The 24,038-nt window shown below is 38.0% G+C and overlaps 1 protein-coding gene across 3 annotated transcripts in view; it reads left to right on the top strand.

The window, feature by feature from the left end:
* Positions 1–24,038, top strand: part of PTPRF (protein tyrosine phosphatase receptor type F) — a 567,382-nt gene that overhangs the window by 424,263 nt on the left and 119,081 nt on the right. For all 3 annotated transcript variants that reach the window (XM_063297776.1, XM_063297775.1, XM_063297777.1), the window contains exon 6: positions 16,968–17,156. In XM_063297776.1, coding sequence (XP_063153846.1) covers positions 16,968–17,156 — 189 coding nt within the window. The remainder of the gene's footprint in view (positions 1–16,967; positions 17,157–24,038) is intronic.

A 24,038-nucleotide genomic window follows, 5' to 3' on the forward strand; every position in this document is an offset into this window, starting at 1 on the left:
CCTCAGCAGGTCACTGATCCATGTGATTTTGGGCTCTGCTTCTATTTTCTGGATGGATACATTTCTGATTAACATCAAACACTTTTCTACAGTGCTTTTCAGCAAAAGTGGCTATGGTCAATCTCAATATACAGGTTTTGTTATTCAAAGTTATTCTCTGGAGTTTATCAGAGTCAGCTTCAATTAATGAAAGGATATGAATTCCAAAGCCAGATCAAAGCCATAACTGGCCGTGGATTCTAATCAGTGCCTGGGAGTTGTATCCTTCCTCTATAACTTCGTTTTATCTTTTTCAGTCCTGGTCATCCCATTTCCCCTCTATGAGTTGTGCAGGCCTGGTATAGACTAATGTTCAATGTGTTGTACCATCCCAGTGATTCCAGCTTGTAATATTTTTCTAGGTACTCTAAAATATCTGTTGTTGCTATTTATAAATTTTATTGTATTAGTATTTAATTTAGTCAATATTTTTCTGGAATAGCTGTTGGCAGATAATCTCAACAAAGCTATTAATTTTAAACAGAAATACAGACATTCTAAAGTGATTTTCTCATATTTTATGATGTACCTTCAGAGGCAGAGAACACTGTTCCCTCTTGCTGTGTTATCACTAGGAAATTCTTTTGAATGTGTGGCTCCTATACATGTCACTACACTAGTTCAGTAGTAGTTCATATAGTCTTTTGTATATCAGTACTAATGAACTTCACTCAGTGTGCTAATGAAAGCCACCATGATTATCTGTATTCTGCTGTGCTAAACATCAAATAAGTATCTGAAATGGAAGATTGGAAGTGATTCATGCCTTTAAAGGCTAGGGAAAAAAGGATGTATGACAATCTCCCCTCTAATCTGAAATCTGGAACCAGCTGAGGATCTGATTACTTACTCTACAGGCACTTTGGTTTTGATTCAAAACTTTCTTATTAACTGTTCTTCATGCACATCAAAGTTTAAATTTCACTTGAAATAGCTGTGTATACAACAGATTAAGCTGAATAAAGGAAAGAACTATTAAGGTATGTAATAATTAAATACCAAAGTTTGGAATGTACCATAAATGCCTATAAGCATGAAGGATGAACTTAAGTCACAGACAGAGCAATTAAAGTATGAAATAATTGAAAGAGAAAATTAATTATCTTTAATCTGACATAAATCCCTACTGCTCTGGTAATTAGGTATTCTGCACCTAATTATAATTAGCAGGGTCTTGGAATACACTGGTTTCCAGAGAGGTTCCATGTTTCTCATTTGAATGATGCTCCCAAATAGAGACACAAGTTTTACCAACCTAAAATCTTAACTGGGTTGAGTGCTTTGGGACCAATACATACTACAGTGAATGATACAGTATCACTTCTGCACAATATGTAGTTGGTGATATAAGAGATTGAAATTCAAACTAATCAATCACTTTGGACATGATGATGGTAACTATGACTTTCCTATAGATTCAGTATTGATACTACCTGATTATAGAAGTGGCTTTCCAGTAAGCTACTTTAGCTGTGCTGAATGTGAACATAGTAATTGAGCAAATTGCTTGGCCAAAGTCTAGTTACTCTAGATATGGCAGCACAAGATAATAATAATGCATGTTAGAGTTGGGATTTCAATTGTCTCAGGCAAAGAAACATTTATGGCTTTGTGGCAGTCAGAAGAATCAGCCTAACTATTATAAGGAAATGTATTAGCATATTTATTCATCATAGAATGATGGCCAATAGATTCTGTGCAGCAACACTTTTGGCTACTTACTACGAAATATGAAGAAGAAACAGAAACAGCTACAATGAATCCTGGATTTAATAACTTCAATTTAGTGGACTTTGGATGCAAGATGCAAAGTCTGTCTGTGTACTATATATTTCTGCACATGTGTAAAATTCCATCCACTGTTTTACATATACTGTATATAAAAGGCATAAAGTAGCAAAATTCCACATATAAAATCCCATTTCCATTTTACCCATGTGTAAAATGGGTAGAACATGCAATCTACCCATTTTACACGTGGGTAAAATGGAAACTTCAGCAAAGGATCGTTACCTTGTCGTGGTGCTGGAGCTAGAGCACCTCATTGATGCCATGAGCTAAACCGTGAAGGGCCACCCAAGACGGGAAGGTCATGACAGAGAGGTCAGACTAAATGCGATCCCTGGGGAAGGTAATGGCAACCCACCCCAGTATTCTTGCTGTGAAAACTAAATGGATCAGTACAACCAGAGATATGTCGGTATACCATCGGAAGATGAGACCCCCAGGTCGGAAGATGGTCAAAATGCTACTGGGGAGGAACAGAGGATGAGCTCAACTAGCCCCAGACGTGATGACGCAGCTAGCTCAAAGCCGAAAGGACGGCTAGCGGCTGACGGTGCTGGTGGTGAACGGCGAATCCGATGTTCTAAGGATCAACACACCATTGGAACCTGGAATGTAAGATCTATGAGCCAGGGCAAATTGGATGTGGTTATTGGTGAGATGTCAAGATTAAAGATAGACATTGAACTGAAATGGACTGGAATGGGCCACTTCACATCAAATGACCACCAGATCTACTACTGTGGACAAGAGGACCACAGAAGAAATGGAGTAGCCTTCATAATTAATAGTAAAGTGGCTAAAGCAGTGCTTGGATACAACCCCCAAAATGACAGAATGATCTCAATTCGAATTCAGGGCAAGCCATCTAACATCACAGTGATCCAAATATATGCCCCAACCACAAATGCTGAAGAAGCTGAAGTAGAGCAGTTCTATGAGGATCTGCAGCACCTACTGGACAACACGCCTAAAAGAGATGTTATTTTCATCACAGGAGACTGGAATGCTAAGGTGGGCAGTCAAATGACACCTGGAATTACAGGTAAGCATGGCCTGGGAGAACAAAACGAAGCAGGACATAGGCTGATAGAATTTTGCCAAGACAATTCACTCTGCATAACAAACACTCTCTTCCAACAACCTAAGAGATGGCTTTATACATGGACTTCACCAGATGGACAACACCGAAATCAGATTGATTACATCCTTTGCAGCCAAAGGTGGCGGACATCTGTACAGTCGGTAAAAACAAGGCCTGGAGCTGACTGTAGTTCTGATCACGAACTTCTTCTTGCACAATTTAGGATCAGACTAAAGAGATTAGGGAAGACCCACAGATCAGCTAGATATGAGCTCACTAATATTCCTAAGGAATATGCAGTGGAGGTGAAGAATAGATTTAAGGGACTGGACTTAGTAGATAGGGTCCCAGAAGAACTCTGGGCAGAAGTTGGCAGCATTGTTCAGGAGGCGGCAACAAAATACATCCCAAAGAAAGAGAAAACCAAGAAGGCAAGATGGCTGTCTGCTGAGACACTAGAAGTAGCCCAAGAAAGAAGGAAAGCAAAAGGCAACAGTGATAGGGGGAGATATGCCCAATTAAATGCAAAATTCCAGAGGTTAGCCAGAAGAGATAAGGAATTATTTTTAAACAAGCAATGCGTGGAAGTGGAAGAAGACAATAGAATAGGAAGGACAAGAGACCTCTTCCAGAAAATTAGAAACATTGGAGGTAAATTCCAGGCCAAAATGGGTATGATCAAAAACAAAGATGGCAAGGACCTAACAGAAGAAGAGATCAAGAAAAGGTGGCAAGAATATACAGAAAACCTGTATAGGAAGGATAACAATATCGGGGATAGCTTTGACGGTGTGGTCAGTGAGCTAGAGCCAGACATCCTGAAGGGTGAGGTTGAGTGGGCCTTAAGAAGCATTGCTAATAACAAGGCAGCAGGAGACGACGGCATCCCAGCTGAACTGTTCAAAATCTTGCAAGATGATGCTGTCAAGGTAATGCATGCTATATGCCAGCAAATTTGGAAAACACAAGAATGGCCATCAGATTGGAAAAAATCAACTTATATCCCCATACCAAAAAAAGGGAAACACTAAAGACTGTTCAAACTATCGAACAGTGGCACTCATTTCACATGCCAGTAAGGTAATGCTCAAGATCCTGCAAGGTAGACTTCAGCAGTTCATGGAGCGAGAATTGCTAGATGTACAAGCTGGGTTTAGAAAAGGCAGAGGAACTCGGGACCAAATTGCCAATATCCGCTGGATAATGGAAAAAGCCAGGGAGCTTCAGAAAAACATCTATTTCTGTTTTATTGACTATTCTAAAGCCTTTGACTGTGTGGACCATAACAAATTGTGGCAAGTTCTTAGTGGTATGGGGATACCAAGTCATCTTGTCTGCCTCCTGAAGAATCTGTATAACGACCAAGTAGCAACAATAAGAACAGACCACGGAACAACCGACTGGTTTAAGATTGGGAAAGGAGTATGGCAGGGCTGTATACTCTCACCCTACCTATTCAACTTGTATGCAGAACACATCATGTGACAAGCTGGGCTTGAGGAATCCAAGGCTGGAGTTAAAATCTCTGGAAGAAACATTAACAATCTCAGATATGCAGATGATACCACTTTGATGGCTGAAAGTGAAGAGGAACTGAGGAGCCTTATGATGAAGGTGAAAGAAGAAAGTGCAAAAGCTGGTTTGCAGCTAAACCTCAAAAAAACCAAGATTATGGCAACCAGCTTGATTGATAACTGGCAAATAGAGGGAGAAAATGTAGAAGCAGTGAAAGACTTTGTATTCCTAGGTGCAAAGATTACTGCAGATGCTGACTGCAGTCAGGAAATCAGAAGACGCTTAATTCTTTGGAGAAGACCAATGACAAATCTCAATAAAATAGTTAAGAGCAGAGACATCACACTGACAACAAAGGTCCGCATAGTTAAAGCAATGGTGTTCCCTGTAGTAACATATGGCTGCCAGAGCTGGACCATAAGGAAGGCTGAGCGAAGGAAGATCGATGCTTTTGAACTGTGGTGTTGGAGGAAAATTCTGAGAGTGCCTTGGACTGCACGAAGATCCAACCAGTCCATCCTCCAGGAAATAAAGCCAGACTGCTCACTTGAGGGAATGATATTAAAGGCAAAACTGAAATACTTTGGCCACATAATGAGAAGACAGGATACCCTGGAGAAGATGCTGATGCTAGGGAGAGTGGAGGGCAAAAGGAAGAGGGGCCGACCAAGGACAAGATGGATGGATGATATTCTAGAGGTGACGGACTCGTCCCTGGGGGAGCTGGGGGTGTTGACGACCGACAGGAAGCTCTGGCGTGGGCTGGTCCATGAAGTAACGAAGAATCGGAAGCGACTAAACGAATAAACAACAACAAAATGGAAACGGAATATGCAATATGTGCATGTGGAAAATCCCATTGGCATTTAACAGCCATTCTACTTTAACGGACACCTCTTCTCCCCAATGGTTTATTAAATTAAGGATTTACTGTAACTAGAACTCTTTTGAAAATAGGCAGGATATTAATATTATAATAATAATAAGCCAGTCTTATATGTCTATGATGCTGAGAAAACAAGGAAGTATCTGTTGAGTGCCTCACTTGTTTTATCTTAATTTTTAGAGAGGAGCGTCGGAAACTACTGGGCAAAATTTATAGCTCTAGTATACTTACGTTCACTTGTAAATGTTGTTAAATGTTGCCTACTTAGAACAATTTCATCTATTGCTGAGGCAGTAGCTACATTGACCACAACAGAAAAATCTCAAGTTCACATATTTATGGAATAGCATTTTTTTCTGAGCAGTGAAACAGTTGTCTAAAAAATTAGCTGTATATAGTTGGCATGATAGTATGTTAAAGTAAATCATTTAAGAAATAATATTTCTGTTCTTCTTCCTAACCTTCATCTACCTGGTATCCAAATTAGGAAAAAGTATGCATACATGTGAAACCTTTATAGTCTAAAGGCCCTGATAAGTTATATTCATGTCCAGGATTTAGGGCTTGATTTATTCCCAGAAGTTACATATTAAACTGTTGTATTCTTGGACTAAGGGATCACATTTCTTTCCCTTTCGTGGAGCCAAAGATACATTCAATTGATTTGATTATGTACCATCAACTCGCTGTTGACTCTTAGCAACCATACAGATAGATTTTCTCCATGAAAATCTGTCCCTAACCTGATCCTTCAGATCTTGTAATGGTGCTCCCACTACAAGTGTACAGTCTCGTTGTCAGTTTTAAGGCTGGTTCTGTTGTCATTAGTTTGGTGTTCTTTATATTTAATTTTAGTCCCATCTTTTCAGTGTGCTCCTTAACTTTTCTTATTAGAGCTTGCAGATCCTTTCCAAATATACATACTGAGTTTTAAAACTTAGGAGCCATTTTCTTAATGAATAATGCCTCAGAAGTCTCTCCAGTAACAAAGAAACCATGTAGCTTCCTGGGCATTAACATGAGAAAGGGTACAGTGCTTTGCTGATGCAAATAATGTTATAGTATCATTCACTGAATATATATGTGTAAGAATTATATAAACATTTTCGTCCATGAATAATAAGCATGTGCAACCTCAGCATATGTGCAGGAATAAAATATCTGCAGCTTTACACAGGTGCTTGGCTGATCTACTGTACTAAGTTTATATTGATGCAGACACAGAAAAAGGAATATAAATACTCTGATCCAAAGGCTGTGGTGTGATTTTACTGCTAGCTTGCTCTTACTTGATTTTTAAAAAATTCTTAAGGATTTTTTTTATAAAGCTCTAGCTGCCAGGTTTATGGTATTTGTTTTTCCTGAAAGTAGATTGCATTTTAGTCACAATTTTACTTTTTTTTTTAAGTCACCTGATTGAACATAGCTCATTCATGGTAAGCAAGCTGAATCCTGGTTATCTAAGGACGCCAGAGCAGGAACATGGATTGAAAATTTAGTGGACTCAAAAAGAAGTTGTTAACCCACAGAGAGCCAGAGGAGATTTAGAATTTAATATGTATCCTGTTAGCTCCTCCTCTTTCTAAACCTTTACTGATCATTACTTGTAGCTGAATATTTTCTTGGCTCACAAATAGAACTTCTCTGATGGATAGACCTCTGGAGAATACGGTCTGACAGATACTTCAACCGAATCTGTATGTTTCCTATCTTTGAATTGGCTCTTAAGAGCCAAGAGATGAAGGCAGAGAATCAAGGATCATGGCAAGACTTAAGACAGGATTAAAGGCTACACTTGGTTCCTTCAGACTGTCAGTTATGGGATGAGGGGTGGTTCTGTAGAATCCCAATTGTTTCCTTATGAAAAGATCTCTCTAAGGACTGAATCAAGATTTGGATCTACCTACTTTGTGCTGAAGTGGCCAGCTAAAATATTGGATACATCAATTAATGTTCTAAACCAGCAGTTCTCAGTCTCTTCCTTTATGCAGACCACGACATCATCAGTGAGTACTTTAAAGACTGCCACATAAGCCAAGGATGGGTAATATGTCACTTTTAGGCAGCACGGCACACTTAACCTTTTCACATGGCATCCATGAAACTCCAAAATGAATTTAAAAAATAAATAAAAATGTCCAAAATCACACCAAATACCAAATGCTCAGGTCTTTCTACTTGAACTCTTGAAAGAAAAAGAATTCTTTTCAGGAATTACTAGTTGATGTGAGAAAAATTGTTTGATTGGGAAGTGTGGCATCAGCACGTCTTACAATTTTTCCATCAATTTTCCTATTTTTACTAAATATTCTACCAAGTTACATAAATTCAGCTACTTGCTGTATTTTTTTGCTCTTTATGTAGAACTTGCAATTATTCATTCTGTCTTCTCTGTCAAACCAATTGGTCTGGGTATTTCCCAGGCCTCTTGATCCCTTTCTTTTGAGTCAATGTATATAATATATGAATGAGTTTCATGTCAGAGCCATCAACGATCTAACTGTTCAATTAAATTGTTGCTTATAATATGGACAAAATTGCATATAGTATTATAAAGCAAAGAAGTATTATAATGTGAATCATGTTGTATAATTCATCTAGCAAATTGGTTCATGGGCACTCCAGAGATAAGGCTGCCAGTCTTTTTTCTTTATTGGTACCTTTTTTCTCTCTTTTTTAAGAATGCAGATAGCCTTAGATGTTTGAGCTAAGGATTATGTATGTATCTATGAACAGTTTATGTTCTACCATTGTCTGTTGGTTATATTCTATTTGTTTATGTTCTGCTATTGTCTGTTGTTTCATGTCCCTAGAGAATATCTTCTTACAAGCATTCCACTCAGAATGGAGCATTTTGAAAGTGTACTTTCAGTATATCTCTTCAGAATGCCACACCACAGTCTGCTGGCAGGGCTGTTATAAACTACTACCTATTTGTGGTGTTTTCTGTTGCTAACAGTAACCTGAATCCTTTTGTTTCTTTCTTTATCGTTTATGTCAAATGGCTTTTGAAGCCCTTGCTTTATGGACCTGACACACAGTTGCTGTTAGGATATGCATGACTTTGACCGTAGTTATTGGGTCACTTTCCACAAATTATTCCATTTATTCCCATTTTTGGCAATATGTTTTAAGAATGTGTTTTGTAAATGCACACACAAAGTGAGATATCTTATACTTGAGTTGTTTTGTTTTTTAATCCATTCAATTGTGTCTGATTCTCAGAGACTGCCTGGACAAGTCCCTGTAGTTTTCTTGGAAAGGTTTTTTAGAAGTGGTTTGCAATTGCCTCCTTCCTAGGGGTGAGAGAGAGTGACTGGCCCAAGGTCACCCAGCTGGCTTTGTGCCTAAGATGGCACTAGAACTCACAGTCTCCTGGTTTCTAGCCTGATGCCTTAACCACTACACCACACTGGCTCTTGAGTTGTAGCTACACTTAAATGACTTGCCATAAACCACACCCTTTTGTCTAGCTCTTGAATTGCTCTTCCATTCTTGATCACGTGGCCTTAATTGAACTCCAGCATCATGTTACTAGACAAAAGCCAAATATTCAGAAGCAGAATCACTGGCATATATTATGTGTTGCAGTCTTAGAAATGTAAACTTTTTATTAACAAATGCTTTTTTATTCAAAATCTGATAGTTTACTTTTAAAACATAATGTGTTTTCTCTGAAATGGTGAAAATAGCATGAAATAAATGAAAGAGATGACAAAATAAATTATGAGTGAGTGTTCCTACCAAGATATGTTGGATCCAGAAGCTAAGTAGCAACCAGTATTCTTGAAATAGACAAGAAACAATTAAAATAATATACCAGTAACGTTGTGGTGGTGGTGATGATGATGATGATGAGAACAAAATTGAGTCAAACCTCTTCAAATAAGCTAGATATTTGAAGCCGTAAAATAGCTAAAAACACAATAATACAGGATATTAATAGGAGAATGAAACTGAAAGCACAGTATAGATATAACACCCAAAATCAGTCTGAACAAATATGCATTAAGTTAAAAGCAAAAGCTCTCAAGTCTTGGTGTCAACAGTAACTGAAGGGATAGGCAATTAGATGATAAACCATGCTATAGTATCAAAAGCTGCTGAGATGTCCAGAAAAATCAGTAGACCCATATTTCCTGTGTCTATTTCTAGTCCTAGATCACACACCAGGGCAACTGAAGTCATTTCTGTTCTGAATTGAAGCATAAATCTTGACTGAGTTTGATCTGGAAAATCCTTGGAACTAAGCTATCAATACTTGTGAAAGATGAAAGGTCCCCTGTGCAAACACCGAGTCATGTCTGACCCTTTGGGGGGACACCGCTTTCACGACGTTTTCTTGGCAGACTAGCGGGGTGGTTTGCCATTGCCTTCCTCAGTCGTCACCTTCCCCAGAAAGCTGGGTACTCATTTTACCAACCTGAGAAGGATGGAAGGCTCAGTCGACCTGAGCTGGCTACCCGAGAAACCAGCTTCTGCTGGGATCGAACTCAGGTCGTGGGGAGAGTTTCAGTTGCAATACTGCTGCCTACCACTCTGCACCATACAAGGCTCTTACTTAGTCAAAAAGGACAAATTTGATATCCATTTAATTTAGTGATTAATCATGCCTCAGAAGTATTCAAATTATAGCTTCTAAAACTGGAGGGATGGTTCTTTCTCTTGAGGAAAGTGTTATCCAGTCCTCACTAGCAGTGCAAATCATTTCCAGCATGCTTTCCCCAATCATATAAGTAATGGATTTTGTCTCTCCAGATATATACTCTATGTCATTAGCTAAAGCTAATTTGATTTGCAGTGATACTGTATTTTTATATATATATATATATATATATATATATATATATATATATATATATATGAGATAAAGTTGAAATTTGTAAAGGAATCCTATATTAATGCCATTCTGAGAGCTTTGAAATGCTAGCAATCTCTTTTGTACATCCAGTAAGAAAAGGTTATCCAAATCATTCTTCTGGTTTGATACTTGTATGTTCCCTTTAATTATTAAGACATCAACGGGTTTCACTTGTATGACCAGTATATCATCTTGTTTCATATCATTCTCATAACTTGTCATATTTAAATCCACATTCAAATTAATTTCAGCCTTATCCGGTATCACTTGTTGTTCTTCTGTGACATCATTGACATATCATTTATCTGTAGTATCAGAGATTCTTAAAATTAATTTCTGAGTCCATTGTTCAAAAATATTCTTCAAAGCATCCACTGTTATTTGGTCTATTCTTTGTTAACAAGTCAAATTTAAGTATTCTTCTCTTTTAATTATAATCTTTATTTCCCTCTAATGTCCAACCTTCAAAGTCCCATCCTATCATGGTTTTTTTTTTCCCAAAGAACCCAAACAACTGCAGTTTCCCACAGGAAGGATTTTTATAATTAATTTAAAATTTTTGTTCCAAATCCATCTGGACCCTTAGTCCATTTTTAGCTTTCCAGAATCAACACTCAAAACACCCTTTTGCTGTTTATTCCAAAAATAATATTTTTCCAAGTCCTTAAAAATTGTATTTCAAACTTCTTTCACTAAGGAGGAGGAGACTAACCCAGTGAATGCAATAAAAACTTGCCATTCTGAAGGATCTTGATATTTCCAAAGCTGTAAAAAATAATTCCAAAGTGATTAAGAAATGAGACTCAGTCAAGCTTTTTGTCCATAAAAGGCTACGTAACAACTGTGAGCTTAGATGATAATCCTTGACTCCCAGCCACTTAACTCATCAGATGACCACAAAACCTCAGTTCCTGCAGTGTACTCCCAAGAAGTGGCTGTCTAGAGTGCATGTGGGCAAACTCACAATCTTTCCTTTCTCTGGAGAGATTTTGCTGGCCAAGATCCAGCATCCAGCAACCAATCTCTACCCTAAACGCTGTCCCACTATGTCAGGGAATCTAGCTCATCATGGCACTCACCGGAAGTCTGACTCAGTTCAAACCTCTGGTACTTCTTCTCTCCTTGACATTGAATGAGTCAGAAGACTCCTCATATAACTTTCATCATTTACTTGAAATTATTTGCCCTGAAAAGTTTTATGCTTTGTATAGTCCATAATACTGTCACTGTCTGTGGCTTCCAGTCCTTTTTTGTGTGTAGTTTCTGGTTTTGACCTATCAACATATAGGGTCTGAGAAGCCTCTGATCTTACAATATGATGACAAGACTTTCTTTCAAGATACGATGTATTAACATAATGATGTACAGTTTGCACTGCATACATTCTGTTAGAATAATATCCATGATAGTGGATGCAAATGCAAATGTTAATTCAGAAATCTATAGGAAGCATGTCTGTGCCATTGCCAGATGAGATGGACCTTTACTCTAGTATGGTTCTTATGTTTTCATATTCTTATGGGATCAGTATGATATATAATACAGTATTGAATTACTCAAGAAGTTTGAAATATACAGACAGTACCTGGGGGAATATCTTGACAGCTGTGTGCCAAGCAAAAAGAAACAGGGCAATTCTCCCCACCTCCCCCACATGGAATGAAAAGAGAAGAACTGCATCTGTCAAGTACCTGTTGTTTTGTTGTTAAAAGGCTGGAGTGTGTGCCAGGAAAAAGAGATAGCAATCCTATCTCTGGCCTTAACTAATCTGTTCCTTAAGCTCCATATTCTTTTTTCCACATCTTCTGCCATTTCACAATGGGACTGTCATTTGCTAGCTACCAATCCTTTCCATATTTATCTTTCTTGGGTCATTAGGACCTTCCCTTGTTGTTTAGGAATCACTGATAATGAAAACAGTCAGAATTTCAAGTCAGTCTTTATGTCCCATGTTCGAATTGGTTGTGGAAGCCGCAGCATGGATTTAATATAATAAATAAGTGGTATTTTTTTGTTAACTAAATGTGAATTGGACCACAATTTCATAGTAAGTTTTTCCCCCTCTGTAAATGGGAAACGTTCCCTTAGAAATTTCAGAGAGGAATACTGTTTTAATTTTTGTCATATTGTGGATTTCAAATAGGCACTTGCTGGAATTTTTATTACCCTGAATATTCTTAATTGTTGATATTTACTCTTGAATATATTTTAAGCAACAATCCTGTTAATTTTGTGTCTGTTAGTTACCCTATTAATTTCCTTTGTATTTCCCTTGTAATATACTTTAAGTTTTCACCCAGATTTTGTGTTCCGCTGAGATGTCGATCGGAAGGTCGGCGGTTCGAAACCGCGCGGCGGGGTGAGCTCCCGTTGCTCGTCCCAGCTCCTGCTCACCTAGCAGTTCGAAAACATGCAAATGTGAGTAGATCAATAGGTACCGCTTCGGCGGGAAGGTAACGGCGTTCCGAGTCGTCATGCTGGCCACATGACCCGGAAGTGTCTATGACAACGCCGGCTCCAAGGCTTAGAAACGGAGATGAGCACCGCCCCCTAGAGTCGGACACGACTGGACTTTACGTCAAGGGAAACCTTTACCTTTACCTAATATCAAAGTGTCATCTGTCAAATATTTCATGCTTTTTCATTCTGTACATCTATGGCCAGGTACAAAACACTGTAAAATGTTTTATTTGGGAACCTAAAAACAAAACAAAAGATTAACTTTTAGAACTAAGAATGAGCTTGTTCAGTGTTATTGGTTGTGGATGTTAAAAATGAACCAAATCCCTCTAGGCTTAAGAATCCCCCAGAATCTTTGAGACAGATTTCAAAAATTCCTGCGTAGGGTATTTAACATATCTAAAATGGCTGCCACGGAACAAACCCAATTATAAAGAACTGTTTTACCATTTGTTACCTTCTGCCTCCTCCTCCTGAACAATGCTCTATATTAACCCTGCTTACCTTTGTCCTTTTGATTTGTTTTGTTTTGTTTTACAACAAATGGGTACCTTTCCAAGCAAACAAATGAGTTTCAGCCACTGTAATGTTTATTATCTTAAAAAAATATCTGAGGCCCATGTGGGTTCAGAGCTGATCTTCGAAAGAAATACGATGCTGGAGGCTAACACTTTACTTTGGGCAGGCCAGGTTCCTGTTTTTTAAAGTTATAGTAATTTCTTAAAAATGTAAACAAATCATAGGGCAAAGCCTGTAAAATGCCAAGATAAATGTCTTTCAGCAAATTTATGCCTCTGGGGCCATGTCAGAGACCCCAACTCTTGCCTTTTCTTTCTCATTTTAGGAAAACCTAAAAAACTAGTTCGGGAGTTATTTGTTTCTATTTATTTCAGGAACCTGGAGTAAGCAAGAGGACTGCATATGAGAAGTTGTAGAGAATGTCAAAAAACAGGGTGAAATAGTTTCTCCCCTTTTATATGAGAGTGGTGCTGAATTGTTTGCAGTATCAACAGATAGAAGTTCTTCCACCACATTTGTGTTGTTGTCAAGATGAGGTGGCTACAGAGATCACTATCACTAAATTTTGATATAAAAGCTGATATGGAAGAGGTCAGTGTGATGAGTTTCACTGCATCTCTGCCATCTTGTTAAATTATTAGTGTGAAGTGAAATTTTTATGAACAGAGATATTCTAAAGTGAGTCAATAAACATTTAAAAGGTTTATTTTGCATTGTATCTTTTCCTGGAGCTGTGGCTGCCACGGTTAAGACCTGATAATTGCTTGATTGCAATGGTAAACTGGATAAGGACTAATAAGCTGAATATGCATTCTGAGAAGATGGAAGCACTGTGGATGAATGGTTCCTAGGTCTAGGATCTAGGAAAATTGGCTGCTTTAAATGAGGTTGCATTCCCATTTAAGGCACATGTTCTCAGTTTGGGGGTGCTCGTATCCATCCCTGGCACTGAAGACCCAAGTGACCTGGGGGCACCTACTGCTAGCTTTTTGCTTGGAGTACCTATTACTAGCTTAGGCCAGTACATCAACTGCTTCTTTTCCTGGACAGGAATAGCTCACGCATAGCTTCATAGGTTGGTAGTTTCAAGACTAGAGTAATATAATGTGCTCCATATGAGTCTTCTCTTGGGACTGATGTGCTGCTCCAGATGTTACTGCTAGAGCACTGATTACTTGAGTGCAGACAACTGGAGTACTGACTGGGGTGCCACAATACACACAGATTAAACCTGTGCTTAAAAGCTCTGCGGTGGCTGTCAGGCTGCCACTGAGCCAGATTAAATGTTGATTTTAGCATGCAAAACCTAAATAACTCAGAACGAGGTAACCTCAAAGAATGACTCCATTTATATCAGCCTCCCAGGCATCTGTGATTTTCAGGGGATGGTCTCTGCTCTGTGCCCTGGTTTAGAGATTGCAGCTTGATGGTGACAGTAGCATCTGTCCTACAGAAAGACTTTCCTTCTGTTGTATCCCAAGCCCCTATACTTAGTTTGGTTTTTCCTGCCATTAACTCCCCCAGTTTATTTACTAGATGGTTTTTATTTTGGCTTTATTGAGTTTGCAAACTACTTTGGGGTTTTTCACTGAGGCACAGTATAAAAATGCTTCAAATAAATAATCATATATAAATAACGGATACTTACATTGTGTTTTCTGTGAGCACTTGTGTAGATGCACAGAGAAACATGATTTGACTAATTCTTTGCTTCAAATATCATCTCACAAAAACTGAGAAATAATATAGAAGGTTTAGGGATTACATTTGATCACTCGGAGGATTTGGCCTCCCTGGCTTAACCACCTGTTTTATATTGCCAGCAGCAAGGTAAATCAGGCACACTTGGCTAGTTCGAAGAGAGTTTTTGTTTGTTCCTCTTTGTGTTTGCCTTGTGAGCTAAGCTGTGTCTCATGATACTCTTGTATGTTCCTGCTTTTGTTAAAATTTGAATCGTAGAGGAGTGTGTGTTGTGGTTAAATGAGTGCTGCTGCTTCTTGTCAATGAATGCTGGCTCTGGTGTCTTTCCAGTTAAGCTGTGTGTACCTTTTGTCTTTGAAAATAAAGAGAAAGCAAATTTTAAAAAAACTTTCATTTTCAGTGGTACCTTTTATACAAAGAGATTTTTTTGTTGCTGGTAAAGAGATTTCTGGGGAGGTTGGACTGGGAGATACAAAATGGCTTAAGCTCTTACTAAGCTCCAATAACTTTTTTGTATTTTTTTTAAAATATATTTTCTTAAAAATGTAGCTCTTCATCCAAGCCCCTTACCTTCTGAACACCAAAGTCAGATTGCAACCCATTATGTTGTTTCATGCTGTAAAACCCTAACACTGAAATGTGGAGGCTGTGTTTGGATTTTGAATAGGATGTCATGGGATGGTATTTAGTGTCAATATTTGGATAGTTCAGTTTGGTCCTGCAAGTTGATCATTTAGAGATATAGAAAATACAGGACAAGGCCAGTACTGAAGCTTTGAGTAGCTGAAAACATTACAAAGATTATGAATATGCACATTAGATATGAAAGGTTGATGCAGATGAAGTGTACTATATTCAGGCCAGTCTTGATCTCTGTAATGTAGTCTTTGAATTTAGAATGCTAAGATCATTGTTCAAGGTACAGTGTTGGGACTGTTCAGAGAGGTAAATAATCCTGCATACATCATTTTAGAGAAGCCATAGTTACCCAGAAGTAGTGGCTGCGCATTTGGTATATGTTTATAAGCACTGTTTTTTTCTTGCTTATTTAATTAATCAATTACATAAATGAGTATTTACTTATTTTGGAAAACTTACAAAGAAGTATTCAAGAAGTTGTAATACCGCAAGGCTTAACCATAGTCCATAAAAGCAAATATTCTGTCTTTGTCCAAATTAGCGTATCTGCCAAAGGTAAAAAAGGAAAACTGGCAAAACTGTCTCTGATTTTAAGTATCTGCAAAGATTTTGATTTCTAGTGTTTTAAAAAGCCTTTATGTTCTGGCTCTTTTCCTACATATTTGCCTATCTTGATTGCAATTTATGTTTAGAAGAAAATAGTTCACTTGCCTTGGAAGTATAAGCTCGCTCTGGCAGTTGTTTATCAAAAGGCTGTTCTAGAGCACTTGAGGATTTTCTGTAAGAGAGACCTCATAATAAACTTAGCTACGCTTACCTGTGAGAATAGTGCAGCCACTATCAACAGGATTACTTCTTTCTCTGTCTGTTACAGATTTTAAAAAATGGTTCACCACCGTGGTACATAAGCAGTAAGCCAGGGCAAGGAGATACATTACACATTTTCAGCATGTCTTAGGTATCTTCAACTTTCTGGAAGAATTTTGGGCAATTTCCTAATGTGCACCCTAGAATCAGAGGTTTGGAAGGGAACTAAGGTCATTCAAGTCCAACTCCCTGCACACTGCAGGATTCACTACGCCATCCCCAATAGATGACTATCCAGCCTCTGTTTGTTGCAGTTACTTTGGTTTGTTAATTTAATATTCATTTGCTCTTCAGGTCTTTTTATAATCATATCTGCTGCTGGAAGAGTAGAACAAGAGTCAGAAGAGTTCGGTAAAAGATACTTGTCCGTTTTTTTCCTTGCGTGTTGCATAAGGGTTCACAGAGACATACACGGAGCAGTTGAGCTGCTTTATTCTGTACTGCTGTTCAATTTACTGTCCAGAATCCACGTTAAGGAAATGTCTTCTGCCAATTAACCAGAGAAAGTTGTATCATAGTACTGCTTGTCTAATGCTTGGAGTATGGGAAACTCGCTTCCAGTTTTCCCATCATTGACTTTTAATGGGATTTTCTATTTTTTTTTCTTGCAGAGAACCAACTTCCTCCTGGCTTTCCAACTATAGACATGGGCCCCCAGCTCAAGGTAGTAGAGAAGGCCCGCACAGCTACAATGCTCTGTGCTGCCAGCGGCAACCCTGACCCCGAAATCTCTTGGTACAAAGATTTCCTTCCTGTGGACACAGCCGCTAGCAATGGCAGGATCAAGCAGCTTCGTTCAGGTAAAAAGCTTTTCATATCCTGAACCTCTGCTATCTCTGTTATGTAATGTGTATCTCCAACTCCATTACTGGATTCTGCTTTCAGGAAAGAAGAACACACATTACTAGCTGCACCACTTAGAATTACAGGTTGAAAAAATGGTTGCTCAGTTAGTCCATGGACAGAGGTAATTAAGAACATCTAGTCAATTTCAAAATATTTATTGTAATTTTGAAATATGATTTTGGATTCAGACACTTAAGTTTTGACACTGAAGTTGGCAGTTTTAAATTCTGAACAGTCATACCCACTGGCTATAGAATCTTAACATCAGCACTGAAAACCTTTTTTAACTAAAAGATGTTGTGAGATTCTACAAGAATGAATAAGAAGATCAAGGTTGTAAAACATACCGCACCTTAAAATTATGCTATATAAATTATTAATAACTTAAATATTTCAGTCTGATTTCTGATTGTACTAAAAGGAATTAAACATTTCAAGGATGCTAGTATCTTCTCCTGAAATGCTGCCCACTGGTAATAAAAAGCGGTATCAGTGATGTCAGGGAGGGAGAGAAGCAATGGGAGTCTTGCTGCAATTGTAACTGGGGTATCTGCCTCAGTCAAGGAATCATGCATACCCACAACCACTATGATCAGTACCTACATCTCAAAGTATACTCCACAGTTATGGGTTTATATTTAGCCCCTTGCTGACATCTGTTGGACACTGAGCTCTCTCTTCACTGTTCCATATAGAACAGGGAACAATAATTACACTGATATATTTACAGTTTGTGTAATTTCACAGTGACCTTTACCTTAATCTCAAGATGTGTGTGCTGAAAGGAAATAACACCCTCACTAATTTAACTTGAAAGGTGCTACACAGGCAGCAGCATTAGGGAAGCATGCCTTTGGATACTTATTCTCCATGCTTTTTAAATACATTTCTGCATCTGGGATTGCAAATGAGCAGGGCAGCACTTGAGCACATGATGGGCTCTCAGCAACATCCACTTCACATTATTCCATTGCTGGTAAGCAAGCTTAAGAGGAAAACCTGCGTTTAAAAACAAAACACGTGTAGCACTGCCATCATGTCCTAAATCTGGACCGTTTTTTTCCCCATTGAATTGCAAGCATATTTCCACAGAATTTCACTTGGTATTCATACACTATTCTAATTTTCTCTGGTTATTTAATTTCTGAAGGAGACATAGCAGGACTGAGAGGGAATTTATTCAGCTGTATGGTAAATCAATCTTTATCATATAGCCTAATAAATACCACTTATTCAGAAGAGAGTTTGAGGTCATTATTTGTAAGGACAGATTGGAATTTGGATAAGCAAAAATAGTATAACCATGAAGATCCTAAGTGGATGCTAATGAAACTTAAGATTTTTTAAATTTAGTTTCAAACAAATGTGTCTTACTGTAAGCTTCACTCATAGAGTCCAGTAGTTTGTTTCTGTTAACAAGAAGAAGAAACTTTCTAAATCTGAAACTTGTAATAGAGGCAGCAATATTGTACCTGCTTAGCTGCTGAAGACTCTGCTTCTTCAGACAGCATGGATAAATAACTTTCTTCTTCCAGCTTGCAGAATCAGTAAGATTTTCACTGCTATGTGGAGTGGTATTTTCCCAGTATCAAGGAAACACTCTGGACAGTGCCTGGACATCTCTTTTCCTTCATACCCCTTGGATAATGCTTTCTAAATAAAAGTCTTTTTTTTCTTCTTTACTTTAGAAACAGAGTTGTGTAAGGCTTATCGTTGCAAGGTTTTTCTTATCCAGTATTACAGTGGCCATATTTTATGATTAAGCACTTATGTGGCTCCTTTCAGGGAATGTGTGGATGGGCCCAGAAAGCACACATATTATATCCATGTTATCTTAATCTCTCTCTCTCTCTTTCACTCACACATGCGCTCACAGATACATACATATACATACAAATATGCACACACACACACACGCACATGCACACACAGGATTATTGTGAAGAAAAGTTTCAGCACACAGGATTATCAGGAGCACAATATATCAGGTTTAGACTTTAATATTGCCCTCTCTTCAGCAGATCTCATCAAGATCACTAATTGCAACAGGAAAGCTTATCCCAGTGGTCCAGGACCATTGAAGGGTAAAGTTTATTTATTTACTAGGTCAATAGGCTACTAGAGTCATTAACAACTCTGAGTTTATGTACCTGAGATTCGTAAATCAGGTTAACCATATAAAATAAAGATCAAAACATCTCAACATACAGCATATCATCATAAACACCAGGAACATCACAACCATATCCCGAACTAAAGATGGTATCTCCCTGGAATCATATGATTTCAAAAGTCACGCCACCTGGTTCCTCCCCATCCAGAGTCTAGCATCCTCCAGGAACTGGGACAGCAGCTTGAAAGCATCACCTGTTTGGCCTCAATTGAGATGTAGAGATGAGTATCATCTGTGTACCTGAGCCTATGTCATCAAATGACTTTGCCTCCTGTGAGTTCAGAATCCCTTGCCTCTAGCAATTCCAATCAATGTTGCTGTCCAGCACTCATAATAATAGTTTTCTTACCAAATTAATGGTTAAATGACTGGTCTATGGGAGAAAGTGGGCAGAGCTCTCTAGGATTTGCATGCTATAGATTGTATCATTCTGCTCTCTACCCAATTATTTATATCTGAAAAGAGGTAATAAATACAATTTTTCTTAATAGCAGCTATGTCCCACTTGTAACAGTTCATCTTCACATAATCATACACAAGGATAAGGTATTCCACAACTGTGATTTAACTGGGAACATGGTATCACAATGCTTAGGAGTACATTTATATTGTAAACATCATCTCAGTAAGCCTTCAGTTCTCTTTCATGCATTTACTGAATTTATTTAAAACCACTGCAGGTTTGGACTGAAACTTCCCTGCAGTTTTATATTGATTATAGAGATCTGAACAGGACAATACTTAAAAAGAAGCCTACTTCCCAAAATACAATAACAATACATTTTTAAAATTCAGATAAGGTAGGAGGGGCAGTTTGCTGTAACTTGCACGTTCAATTTACATTTGATTAAAGATATATGTGATTAAATATATGCGACTTTACAAAGTTACATACGTGACTAAATGTTTTATTTCAACTATTTTGGATGTTGGTTTCAAAATATAGGACAGTTGTGGAAGGATTGCCTTATGTAGTTTCCCACTTTATTTCTTTATCTTCAAGGAAAGGGAAATAAACTAGGAAGAGGGAACTGGAAAAGACTGGCAATAATGTCCCTTTTTTCCAAGTTGATTGGTGGTATAAAACTTCAGTGATTATAGTTGTTTGTGTTTCTGTTACATGCCTCTATCATTCAGTGTTGAAGCTACTGTTCATAAACTACTGCTTTGAAGTACCATAAAAGAATATTAAACATTTTATTGCCAAGGAGAAAATTGTAACAATAACTATATCAAAGTAATGATATTAATGAACCAACAAGATACAGAAAACACAGTGGACTTGGCTAAAAAATGAATGTCAAAATAAGAATAGGTGTTGACCCAGAAACAAGACATGGGGTAATGCTGGAAGTCAAAACTGTATATTTCATGCTTTTATGGCTAAATTAGAGTTTAATAAACTGAGATATGAACAAAACATATACATCAGCAATAGATAAGAATAAACAATGTTTATGTTAATATGTTAAGCCATAAAACATGTTTTATAAACCATAGTGCTTTGGCTGTACCCTTGTGCTAACCTAAAACCAAATAAACAGGACTTAATGTATTGTGTGGATCAGGCCATAGTCTCTAGCAGGGGAAGACAATGGATTACTAAATGAAAAGTGCCGTATCTCACTTACTAAGAGTCACACAGCTTCAGTCTGGAAAGTAACTAGAACTGTAATAGCAAATGTTAATAGTCAAAGATTATAAATAATAGCATATCAAATAATAACACAGACTGGAGCTTACTAATCACTGTTTTTAATTGACAAATCAGTTATTCTGCCCAAGGATTTTATTTTGGTCTCACGTAGTTTTATAGGTAAGGCAGTGGCTTGTGTACAGCAAGCCATATTGAAGCTTTGTGGGAGATTGACATTCCCTGTTCTGGAGCAAACTTGCCATGCATCTCAGAGGAGGAAAGAACAAGTGAGCATTTATCAGAGAATAGTAGATTAAATGCTATCTGAGAAAAATTGGTCATATTAATAGGGGGGAGGGGGGAACCCTCCCCAGAAATAGTTAAAAAGTGTAAACTAAAAAGCTAGCTCACATCATATTATATTGCCTCAAAACCTTTCTTGGATAGTACCTCATTAGAAATTACTTGATACTGGCTTGTTGGATTCTTTGGAATAGAATATTGCTGAATTAACACACAGACTATACAAAGTTTGGAGGCTGTGTATTTAAATGGCCACAAGGATGGCATTCCATAACTGGTTGTGGAAAGGAAATATAGGATGATGACTTGTTCTGAGTAATATTTTTGATAGAGCAGTGAATACATAATGTATATCTGGGAGTTGCATTCCTTTTGCTAAGCAGCAAGTTGGGCAAGCTTTGTATACGAATGATTTCTTGTTTGACCCATAAAGAAAGTCAGAACTGGTATGATTATTACTGTGATTAGCACCATTGTACTCTGTGCTGTGCAAGATGTTTAACTTAGGTCCACAGTAAATGTAAAATATAATTACTGGAATTGCTTTGGAGATTGAGGTGACTAATACATTGAATGAATGAATGAATAAATAAATAAATAAATAAATATTGCTAATGTATTAGGGCAGTACAATGCAGACTATGCACTTAGGAAGGTAAGGTTAGAAGTGGGATGTTAGCTTAATGGAACCCAAGAAGATATCTTTATTGTGTCAGATCATTGATCCATTTAGTGCAGTTCCCTACCATAATCCATAGAGGCTGTGCCAAGTTTCAGGCAGATATCTGAGCACCTGCAGATGCTACACCTGGATACTTTCTGGGAAAAAATTATATGCTCTACTACTGAGCAACATTCCCTCTTAATAAGCCTGTCACTGAATAGTATTTCAGATGAATGTGTTGGAGTTAGTTTGCATCATTTTTCATCAGCTTGATCATTGGTAGTTGGGGTGATGGGAATTGAAGTTCAACATACCTGCTTCAGATGAGAAACTCTTGTAGAGCAAACAAAACTCACCAGTCGATACACTGGGTACTTCTGAATTCTGGTCCATCCTGAAAATTTACTCCTTTAAAAATATCCAGGAGCATAGAATCCAGAGTCCAGATCATGGGAAGTAATTATTCTACTCTGGTCTACCTTTGTCAGACCTCATTTGGAGTATTGTATTCAGTTCTGCACATCACAGTTCAAATTGGACAGTGACAAATTGGAGCAAGTTCAGAGAAGGGCTATCAGGACCATAAAGCGTCCAGAAACCATGCCCTATAAGTGATAGCTAAAGAACTTGGGTATGTTTAACCTACAAAAATGATGATTGAAGGGAAATATAGCAGTCTTCGGTTATCTGAAGGATTGTCTCACAGAAGGAGGGGACTTATTCTTTATTGCCCCAGAGGGAAGGATCAAAGCCAATGGGTACAAAGTAGGTCCAGGCTAGAGATCAGGAGGAATTCCCTGACTGTATACAAGCTGTCAGCCAGGCTGCCACACAAAGTTGTGAGTTCTCCTTCACTAGAGGTCTTGAAACAGAGGCCATCTGTCAAAGAGTTTTTAGTGGATCCTGCATTGAGCAAAGGGACTAGATGACTTCTAAAATACTGTACTTTCCAACTCTGGTTCTGTGGATTCTAAGAAAATGCCCTACTTTTGCTTTGTAAGCCTCTGGTTCAGATATCTATGTGGCAATCCTGGCCATTAACAGAAATCTTCTGGAGACTTCTGTGCAAATAAGAACATCCTGTTTAATTGCTTAATAGCTGCGACATGGGATCTGGCAAGAAAAATCTTAAACTGTTCAAATCTCAAGAAAGATGAATCAGCTGCACTTTAGGGAGATTTGAGTGTGTATGGGATTCTTCAGTTTGTATAGACAATTAATTCCAGACCTTTGGGTATCTACATGAGTGCATGCCAAGATCAGCATCACATCCTCTTGAGAGCAACATAAAACAGGTGTTGTTTCACTGACTGGGAGACTGATTGCTGCACTCTGTTGTGGAAGGTCTCATTGTCAGTTAACTGCAGGTATGAAGAAGATCGGGTTTAGTGTGTTTAATTACAGTAATAATTGGGAGACTGGGGAGAAAAGTGAGTACTCAGCAGTTTTTCTGTTGTCTGTGAATCAAGCAATAACCTTCTTTCTGTTGATATGACTTGGGAGCCATGCAGGCTTCTGTGATGCAAACTGTTCCTTTGAGGTGAATGGAATGATAATTAGAGAAACAGATAAATAGGCAGATTTATTATGAAGGAGATTATCTACCCTTTCAACAGCAGTATGAGCTTTCCTTTTTTTTCACCTATCTGTGAACAAAAGCGTTGGCAAAAACAATCTAGCCTGTAAAGTGAAGATGGAATAACATCATCTGGGCTTCGGAGAATGCCAGACAAAGCAGCTGGAACTGCTTCTACTGATTAAAAGTGGCGGCTACTGCCTAAAGGAATAGGCTCTAGGAGAGAGCAAGGGAAGGAAATAAGTATAAATATTTTAACTATTCTCTAAGAGGCAAGTTAAATGTGCTTAAAATCTGCCTTCTTTGTATTTACAGAAACTCTCTGAGTGTCTTTCTTTGTTACCCATTGGGTGATCAGTGCTGTGGATAATGGAATGTGGGGAGCAGTTAATCTCAGATACACAGCACTCCTATGGTTACTGGTATTTATTGATCAATACACAGAACATGATTTGACGCTCTGTGTCCTGTTTAACCCTCTCTT

This window comes from Candoia aspera, chromosome 3 (genome assembly GCF_035149785.1).
Source record: "Candoia aspera isolate rCanAsp1 chromosome 3, rCanAsp1.hap2, whole genome shotgun sequence".
Classification (NCBI taxonomy): domain Eukaryota; kingdom Metazoa; phylum Chordata; class Lepidosauria; order Squamata; family Boidae; genus Candoia; species Candoia aspera.